This window comes from Ananas comosus, linkage group 21 (genome assembly GCF_001540865.1).
Source record: "Ananas comosus cultivar F153 linkage group 21, ASM154086v1, whole genome shotgun sequence".
Taxonomy (NCBI): domain Eukaryota; kingdom Viridiplantae; phylum Streptophyta; class Magnoliopsida; order Poales; family Bromeliaceae; genus Ananas; species Ananas comosus.
In genome coordinates this window covers 769-11,003 of record NC_033641.1, presented here as the reverse complement: position 1 = coordinate 11,003, position 10,235 = coordinate 769, and the positions used below count along the sequence as shown (strand labels likewise).

Genomic DNA, 10,235 nt, shown 5'->3' with positions numbered 1-10,235 from the left:
AATCATTCTATTTTTCAAGCCCGATTTGCTTTCGGTTAACTATATATATTTTAAAACTGTGTCTGGAATATTCGTTTATTTTATTCGGGTAATTATTTTAAATTATTTTATTCTTTTAAATTTTTAATTCTTTTTTAATAAATATAAATATATAAATTTATCGGGTTCGGGTCAAACGAAGCGCCCAATGCAGCGCCCATTCGCCCTTCAACAAGTGCGGTACGCTCACCGCCGAGTAATCGTGACCTCGAATATTTTTGACCCCAAACGCGCGAGAAAATTATTTTCAAGCGAATCGAGCGACCTTGTAAAGGGGGTAAGCTCACCGTGGGCCGTGAGTTTACCGCACCGCGTATGTGGGCTTTGAAAGTAAATGACGAGCCCACTTTTTTTGGGCCGAAACGGGCCCAAATCCGGCCCGGTCCTTCTTTGGACCCTTATTTATTTATTTATTTATTTATTAGGTTTTGAAATATTTTATCTTTGAAATTAATTGTACCCAAAAGATATCTAAATATTTGTTAAAAACATTTACGTATATAAAAAAGTTCACAATTTTTTTTCCTAAAAAATTTGAAAATTTAAATACTTATTTGGATAAAAGTTTGCTTGCCGAATTTTCTAAATCTTTTTAAAAATTGTTTGGGCAGAGCGTAACAAAAGAAAAGAAATTAAAAATTTAAAAATTATTTGAATAAAATTAAAAAAATTTAAAAAAAATACTTGGGTCGTTTTAGAATTAAGGTCCCAGTAGGGCCGGCCCAGATCACTCCTCCAAGCCCATTGCGTCAGTAGGGCTGGCCCAGATCAGATCACTCCTCCAAGCCCAATGCGACGTGCGGTACTCTCACTGCCCAGTGTACGTTACCTCAATTTTTTTGGGATACAAACCCGTGAAAATAAATATTTAGCGGCGAATGAGAGCGTGTTGTAGGCGGGGGAATCTCACCGGTCGTGACCAAACTCAATAGTAAATTTTTTACAATAAATCAATAACGAGTTCCATTGAATAATAGTTTTTTTATTGAAGTGCCAATATATATATATGGGCGGTATTTTCACCTTCTTCTTTTCTTACAATAAATCAAGGAAAAACTTCAAAAATCCCCTTACGTGATTTCTCACTTTCTCACTTTAGTCCCCTGTGTTTTAAAGTGTATTAATTTGGTGTCATATTGTTTCGTTTTTATCTTTTCGGTAGCTTTTTCGTTAATATTTTATTAAATTATATAAAAAAGACGTCAGATACCTACCTAGGTTTAATCGAATATTCACTTTAGTATCCTTTAATTTTAACTTTGTCACTGATTTAAAAAAAAAATATAGTGAAATTGATGATAAAAAGATAAAAACGAAACTACAGGGTACCAAATTGATATACACTTTAAACCACAGGAGGCTAAAGTGAGAAAGTGCGAAGCCACATGAAAGGTTTTTGAAGTTTTTCCATTAATCAATAATGAGTCCATTGAATAATAATTTTTTTATTCAAGTGCCAATATATATATATATATAGTAAAGTTACTGTAAAGAATTTGGTGCTTCCGATTATTTAGCACTTGGATCAACTCTTTATCTGTCACCAAATTTCACAAACCCGATTTGCTTTTGATTAACTACATATATTTTAAAAATGTGTATGGAATATTCATTTATTTTATTCGGGTAATTATTTTGAATTATTTTATTCCTCAAATTTTTTTTTAATTCTTATTTTTATAAATATAAATATATAAATTTATCGGGTTCGGATCGAACGTAGCACCCAATGCAGCGCCCATTCACCCTACAACACGTGCGGTACACTCACCGCTGAGTAAACGTGACCTCAAATTTTTTTGACCCAAACGCCTCGACAAAAATTATTTTAAATCGAATCCAGCGATATGTAAAGGGGGTGAGCTCACGGGGGGTGACCAGACCCACATAACTGCTATGGTGACGAGCGTGTCACCGTAGGGGGCGGGAAAAGTGCGGTTACTATAACACACGGCTAAAAATGGGCCCACATTTCCTGGCCCGGCCTGGGCCAGCCCAACACGGCTAAAAAAATCCTGGACGATCTCGTGCTCATAGAGATGTAAAACGGGCTGGGCCGCCCTACTGGACCGGGCCTTGGCACAACATGGAGGTTATCGAATTCGACCCGACCAGGCCATGCCCAAACAATCTGGCCGTGTTGGCCCTACAGATTTAGGCCCATGTGCGGTTAGGATGATAGTGATCGTCTAGAGTTGAGTAGTTTGTTGGTTTAATAGTATAATCTAACGGGTGGAAATGATCAAAGGGTAGATCTAACTGTAGAAAACTCAATAGTACCAAAGAATTAGTACTATCAATAGTATAGTAGCCAGACTCTCTCTCTCTCTCTCTCTCTCTCTCTCTCTCTGTATATATATATATATAGAGGTGGGTTATATAAGCCATATAAGCAACAGATGCCCATTTGCTATAGATGGCTACTATGATACACTATCACTTCATAGGCTAATTGGTATTCCTGAGGAGCCAACATAACAAACATTATAAATGTAACGTAAAAAATAACAGAGATACGTTCTTGTTGTAAACTGCAGTTGAGTAGACACTATAATAAAGGTCTCATCACATCATCTTATTAGAACCATCATTTGCGACAAACATCAGCGATGAGGCGAAACTTCAGACAACACAGCATCTACGGTAGATCAAGAACACACTTTAAACCAGCATTGGTAATAATTGACCTCTTGTCTAAAATTATGTGATTTTACGCAATTACAAGCAAGCATGGCATGTGGATATAGAAAACATTTGCCAGTGGCAGCATGTAATAATGGGTACTACAATATGAGCAGAGCCCCTCATGTGTCGAATGAGAGCAGCTTTCGCTGTCGAATATCATTTATCCTTTTTGTGCCAAGTCACTAAAAATCTAACAATGATGTAGAGTATGATCTTTACCATCAATACTTCAGCATTTCACCGAAGGAAGAAGAGAAATGCTGTTTGTAACATCCTTAATTTGACCGAGAGATGAAATCAATGATGACACAATGAGACAGACAGCTCTTTCCGCCGGTTGGCCCAAGAATCTCACAGAAAACCCCTCTCTTAGCCTGATAAAAATGGTTATCAATCTCGTAATTTCTATTTTTCGAATCATCCCGGTCTGCAATTATTTAATCAGTTCTCAGAAGAAGCAACCTGGCTCCAAAGCATCTCCGCATAAATTTTCTCCTCCTCTCTCTCTCCGTCAACATAGTCAGATGCCTCAAACATTTCCTCCTCTTCATCCGGAATATCCTCATTCATCTCTTCCAAGGATACTGCTAGAGAAGCCTCTCTCTGTAGAACAGCAATCTTAGCCCACGCCTCTCGCATAGCCTGTGGCGTTGCTGGCCTATCACCATTTTGGTATTTTGGTGCGGGAATTACAAATGGCAGTGTGATATCATCTAAATCCAGCATCTTTCCACCTGTTTCTTTTGATTTATCTGATGGGTGAGCTATTAAAATAATCCCGAGCTCATAATTGCAAATATGAAGTTTTGGCTCTGCAGCAGCAGTGTTAGCAGCCGCTCCGATGGCATTTGATTCAGACGAAGGGAATACACTCTGTCCCCAAGCAGCTGGGCTGAAATTGTGGGACCCACAGTATGTCCACCCAAATGAATGCGTGCCTAATTTGGATTTGAACCGTCTCCGCGCCACCTAGTTGCATAGAATTTCTATCACGATAGCTGAAGAGTAGGAAAACTTCTACTAAGTTATTCGTTATCTCAGGAAGAAGATACCTTTACATGCATAGGATATCCCACTCTATCACACGGATAAGGAATTGCGTCATGAAATATACCTGTGGTCCTCAACCTTTGCCATGTTTTCTGTTGAATTCAACAGAATTACAATCTAATTAGATATACTATCTTTCCTATGCGTATCATGCTTTTGCCTAAAATTGTGCATGGGTAGAAAATTGACTACCTCGGAGAGGGAGAGCAAATATCTGGATAGCTGGATTCCACAAGCCCCAGTCTTCACTCTCTCAATTGTGGGAAACAAGAGTTTAATTGACGGATTTCTTATCTCATGATTAACAGTCCAGCAACCCCACTGAAGAGGGAAAAACATACATAAATACATATATATATATACTAGTCATCTCTCTAGATACAAAGATAGATAATTAAGTTGATGAGAAATGAATTTAGCTAAGAGAGAATTTACCTCTGGATCGGACTCATCAGAGTCAGGGTATGGGAACGATTTTTTTCCAGCTGCCGCAGAGAAGGTAGACAGAAATTGTGGACTTATTGAAGTTCCAACGGAGGAAGAACCTTTACACCACCAAAATCAAAGGGCAGAATAAATTCCTGCTGAAATATTTATCTATTAAAGTAAAAGAAATATAGCTTGCTCTAAAGTTGTTCTCACCATACAAAAAATCTGTCTCTAATGACTCCGGCCACTTGTACCGAGACAAGACCTAGTTAAAACAGCAAAACAGATAATGGAGTAGATTTCTTCGTTAAGGAACTCACTAGAACATACAGACAGTGCAAAAATCAGTACCTCCTGTAGGCGCCAAAGACCAAGGCACCTCTTCAAGGATGCGAGAAGAGAGCATAAGGATGCAAAATGCTCTTCTTGGATCAACTTGGATATATCAGAAAAATTCGGCCCCTGAATAGCATCACACACAGAATTATAAGATCTACAGCCCAAAGCTCTCATTGTAGACTGCAGCAAGGTATGATAGAGTAGCAAAAAAGTGATTTTTCACGGGAGTATACTAACATGCCTTTGACACATAGAGTATCAGTTGTACTCGTGGATTCGTTCCACCGAATGCAGCTGCGAGAGCTTCTTTAGGATTAATTAATGCAGAAAAGTTGAAGAACCCTATGTCGCTGAGAGGAGATACCCACTTAGCAACCTCTCTAGGCAAGAAACCGAGTTGGATGGAACCTGCTTCAATACAACAACAATATGAACGGTGGAAGAAAGCGTATTGAGAAATATTGAATAATCAAGCTCTATTCATCTCCTATTTAGACAGATCCGAACAAATCATTCAGGCAAAGATCCTGCGATTAAAACTATAGGATTTTACTGAAATGATTATACAGTGTAATAATATTTTGAAAAGTCCTTGACAATGAGGTCAAATTTTACTTTTTGCTAATTTTGACATTCTAATTAAGATGAACAATGTGTTCATCAATTAGATGGCTTACTCTGGGTTTTTAGAACGGAATAAAACATTGCATATGCTATGGTAACTAAAACTTTCATTATTGAGACAAATACTATTTATACAAGAATATAGTACAAGACCAAAATATAAGGGCACATGTTAAATTATGCATACCTTCCTCAGAAAAGTCATCTAAGTCAGCTACAAGGACACTAACAGCATTAGCATCTACAGGTATATTCATGTTTCTTTTCAATAGAACTTCTATGGTCCCATTCGTGTTCTCTCGACATTTCCCAAGAACTGAAAACAGTGTCTTAACTTGAGCGTCAGTAGAGTCAGTTGAAGCGCGAAAGCGATGGCTTAAACCAACAACAGATGCTTGAACAGAACCAAGATATAATGAAGAAACTGACTTTGAATGCAGAATTTGCTTAGCCTGCATCACATATTAGCTATTAGGCATAGAAGAAGATAAATGGAAGTTCACACAAGCATCCCTGGGCTTGACGAACAAAGGTCAAAAGCTCAGTGGTATAAATCAATAAAAGAAGCATGAGAACCTGGTCCAAGGACAGCTTGCCAAATTAGTTAATGAGACCCAAAATGATAACGGAAAGTTAAAAAAGGTTTGGCAAGGAAACAACAATGCTGTTAAAAGTTGTCTTAGTTCTAAGCACACTTCAAGCACTTCCATGGATCATGAGCATTGTATTAGAATGACATGCCAATCATATGTTTTGACAGGCCCAACCAAATATCCAAAAACCAACTGAGCAGTAATAATCCTATTAGGCATAGCAGACATTCTATTTCACCTTATTCCAGACCCTAATAGAAAAACTTTCAGCAGTTTAGCATAGAACCTGTGGCTTTATCTCTCATTTCTCGCTACCTAATTAAATTATCCACCTGTATCTTCCTACTTAAAAGCACACCACATAATCTGTTGCATGTTTACATATACTCTTATATATCTATTTTGTGTATAACTGTAAATGAATTACTGGTGTAAGCATATATGTACCTGTTCTATGCTGTGACTTGATAACTTTCTTCTGAATAAGATCAGCAAAAGTTCAGACATCTGGTTCTAGAATTCTTTACAAACTACTATACCCTCTCACGTACACTAAATACACTAATATAACCCCTCAGAAATAATTTAAAAGAAACTCTAATAGAACAGTATAGATGTCAATCCATGTGAGTGGAAAGCTGCATTACTCTCAATCCTCCTAAAGACATTTACATTCTTACTTGGGTCATGATTTTCGTTGTCTCCATTCAGTTGAAGAACTTTGCTAATTCTAAGATGTAAAACTTACATCTCTGTAAGACATCCTACAAAAGGAAGTGAATTGTGCTATCATCCTATTACAGATAGGTAATAGAACTACTTACTGATAAGCAATAATTAGTCTCCAAGTAAGGAGGGCTCTTTGCATGAACTCCAGGTACTGACGCAACCAGATGACCTCTTGCTCCTCCAAAGTCATATTTAGTTAACACCTCAATCCAGTGCGCTTGGTTGGGCACATCAGTAATAAGAGATGCTATAAAACCTGCTAGTTGAGCAGCAAAATCGGTTTCTGATTCTTCTGTTGTGCCAAAAAGAGTTGAATAATTTGGAGAAGTTCTCCGAGGGAAGTCTTGCCACCAGACTGTGTTTGTTACATGATTCCACTGCCAAACAGGCCTATTACATATAAGAGAGTGAATGCACAGAATGTAAAGTAAATCAGTACACTGTAATAATAGTGTACAAGGGATGCTTCTACAATAGCATAATATCAAAGGAAAACAGATAGACTAACAGGAAACTAGAAATTATACAAGAGTAACAGGAAGGAAATCAATATAAAAATAGGCCCTGAAATCTTACAAAAAATCATGCTGAGCTAAACTTGTAAGTCATCCTGCTTGCAAACCAACAAATTCATAACAACTTTTTTGGACCTTTTTATAAACACTACGGACCTGATCTAGATACAATTAGAAAAAAAATCGAGTACTTAACTAGAGTCAAGGATCCCTAGAAAGCCTGATCAAGCGACAGCTAGTTATTGAGAATGCAAATCGAAAAGAGATCAAGAGTGCCAACATGATATGGCACTAGTTTATGTCTTTCCAAAATATCATTTAGGTAACAATAAAATTGCATCTGATTCACAGCATGATGTTCAGTTATTTACTGAAGATAGTAAAAGAAGGCATCTAACTATACAGCAGCAAGAGAGTAGGGATGGTAATAAAATAATCAACTATAGCAACAAAATAGAGACTGCCTTTGCAATTTACTAAAGAAGTTCTTAGCAATTACTATTTGAAAGGTGCAAAGACACGATATAGTCTAAAAAACGATGAAAGTGTAGCCACCTGTTTTGAAACTAAGTTAGCTGAAGTAACCACAACACGAATACTATCCTCCCTTTGCAAGACAATGAGCTTAGGATGATGGCAAGCAACACCTTGCTTCTTGCGATCTTTCCCAAAGGCAATTACCTCCGGAAATTGGGGGTAACTTCAAAATCCAAAACAAAATTTTGTCAAGAGGTAAATAAGAGCCATAAGACATTTGAAGATACTGCAGCGCATAAAAGCCTAAACTAGAATAAGCCTTACATACACCAGCAATAAGTTTGGGTGACTGAAATATGGTGTCGATGTTCTGCTTTCACTGCTAGCACTCCAGCATCTTGTGCCACTATGGCATGCAATTGTCACTGGCAGATGGTTAGGAATTTTACAACAAGACAGAAACCTGACAACACGACGACATACAATAATATAGCTTTGCAAATCATGATATACCCATTTATGTACCATCTAACATGGTGAGCTAATCTCAGCAAATTACATCAACAAACGAAGAGAGGTGTGCATACCATGAAACATCGCAGGTAAATGTCGCAATGAACACTCGCAAAAGGCCTTCAATCGGATAGAGAAGCTGCGGCAAAGTAACACCGGCACACTGATCTGGTGCACCAGTGTTAACACTTTTAAGTCGATTTAAAAAGAATGTCTTACCATCCGAAGAACAACCAACACCCAAATCTTCGTTTTGATGTGCTTTTTGCTCAATTTCTACAATCTGGCGCGATGATTGATTAGTGGCTTCATTAGTTGCGATAAGACTATGATTTGGTTCGACCGCAGTGTCAATTGGATGGGCTTGGCGAATACTGTGTTCAATTTGCACAATTTGGTGCAAAGATTGATTACCAACATCACTATTTGCAATAAGATTTTGATTTGGTTCTCCTGCACCTTCAATTGGAGGCGCTTGGTGAACATTTTGCTCAATTTCTATGCTCGGGCTAAAATTGTGTTTCCCATCTACATTATTCACTAATGGATTTTGATTTGGTTCGTTTAAACCAACCGTTTTCGGATTTGAACACTTCAAATTAGACTGAGGAGTTTGAGAACCCAAAATGCTTGCACCTCTCTTCCCGTGAAACAAATGCAATGGACTCATCAAATAGGAAACAGGATCCGAACTTTTCAGTATGCCTCGCAATTGGCTCAACAGCGACTTCGCCCTGCTCACCGGATCATCAAGCCCTAATTCCGAAACAAAATTCATCTTCGAAAAAGAGGAATCATATGGATCAAAGAAGGCGACTTTCTCCACCAGGAACCCACACATAACCCTACAGCCGCGTCTCGATCCGAGCAACACCTCGTCCCCAACCTCCAACTCCGCAGCGACCCCTCCTCGGAGTCTCCGGCCGTTAACAAACACCCCATTCGAGGAAACCCTAGCCTGTCGACTACCCGACCGATCGCAGCCGTCGAACAATCGGAGCTTGCGATCGGAGCCATCGAGGAGGACGCGGCAATGGCGCCTGCTGACTCGGCGGCCGCCGAGGACGATGTCGCAGCGCCGCCGATCGCGGCCCAGGGTGTAGACCCGGTCGGATCTCAGGAAGAGGAGCTCATCGCCATCGCCATGGCCGCTGCGGAAGAGGAGGCGAAGGTGGAAGAAGCCCAACCTAGGGTTTGCCCAAATTCGGATCCTGGAGGAGGAGGAGGAGGAGGGAGAAGGGGATTGAGGGGGTTCCTCTTTTTCGCTTCTTCTTCGTTTGCTAGGGCATTGGATTTCCATGAAAAAAATAAAAAATAAAAATAAAAATTGAGGGGGAAAATTTGAATAAAATGAGAATAGGAGGGATTTATTGAATCAAAGGATGTGTAATTGTGTAGTGTGTAAATTCATAAGAGAGATAAAAAAAACTCGAATAAAAAAATTGAATTAGGAAAAAAGAATTATATAACTAATTAATGGGGAAGAGAAATTGGAGAGCGAAGCACGATGATGTTGCAAAGGGAGTTGGGGCGGGTAACTGCGAAAAGAAACCCTAATTCCCGCCATCGCCAGTAAATTACATTTTCCCGGACTTGGTGCACCACGTCATCCGATGGACCGCCCTTTTTTCAGTTAACAATCATGGTCAACACTACTTTTTTTTTTTTCCCTTTTAAAAATTGTTCGCTTTAACTTATGTAGTATAATACAATGGCAAAAATTTGCACAAGATACATCTCTCACAAAATCTTTTTTCATAATTTTTGGATAAACCAATCTGAGGCCCAAATATATATCCTTAATAGACAAAGAAAGAGATGAGAAAGCAGAAAAAGGAAATGATAAGATGATAATCCAAGTAGACTTTGTATATTAGGGAGTCCTTAACTCCAACACTTACCCTTTATATAACTTTTTGATAAATAAGCCAAGAATCGGATCCCATCACACAATCTTCACACTGCAAAAATTTATATTAGCCAAAAGATCGCTGGCGTTTGATTTCAAAACGAATCTCAGCTCTAATTTCACGAACTCAAACCGTCATAGTCCGTGAGTGCGGATGAGAAGTGCTTTGTTTTCTGTCTTTTCTTTTGCCACCTCCCCTTTTAGATTAGATCAGTTTTCCCTACTATTGTTCTCTAGAATTCAAAAGTCATCTGCTCCGCGAAAAAAAGGCATGGAAAGGAGAAAAGGATTTCTATTTTTGCGCTTCAAAATGTGAGTAACGTTAACTATGAT

General features: G+C 38.6%; 1 protein-coding gene across 1 annotated transcript; it reads right to left on the bottom strand.

The window, feature by feature from the left end:
- LOC109726127 lies at positions 3,165–9,677 on the bottom strand. The gene is made up of 12 exons (XM_020255562.1): positions 8,068–9,677; positions 7,809–7,943; positions 7,559–7,703; positions 6,584–6,865; positions 5,354–5,618; positions 4,784–4,950; positions 4,555–4,665; positions 4,417–4,468; positions 4,210–4,319; positions 3,967–4,095; positions 3,777–3,866; positions 3,165–3,693 (listed from the first exon to the last, which is right to left on the bottom strand). The coding sequence occupies exons 1-12, from the start codon at positions 9,291–9,293 to the stop codon at positions 3,166–3,168; spliced, it is 3,240 nt and encodes a 1,079-aa protein (XP_020111151.1). The 5' UTR covers positions 9,294–9,677; the 3' UTR covers position 3,165.

Excerpts from the sequence above, each read along its gene's own strand:
- LOC109726127 (XM_020255562.1), bottom strand. The coding sequence starts at position 9,293 with ATGGAAATCCAATGCCCTAGCAAACGAAGAAGAAGCGAAAAAGAGGAA. Across the intron at positions 5,619-6,583 it reads AGACTAATTATTGCTTATCA|GCTAAGCAAATTCTGCATTC; the intron begins GTAAGTAGTTCT and ends TATGTGATGCAG. Across the intron at positions 3,694-3,776 it reads GATATCCTATGCATGTAAAG|GTGGCGCGGAGACGGTTCAA; the intron begins GTATCTTCTTCC and ends CTATGCAACTAG.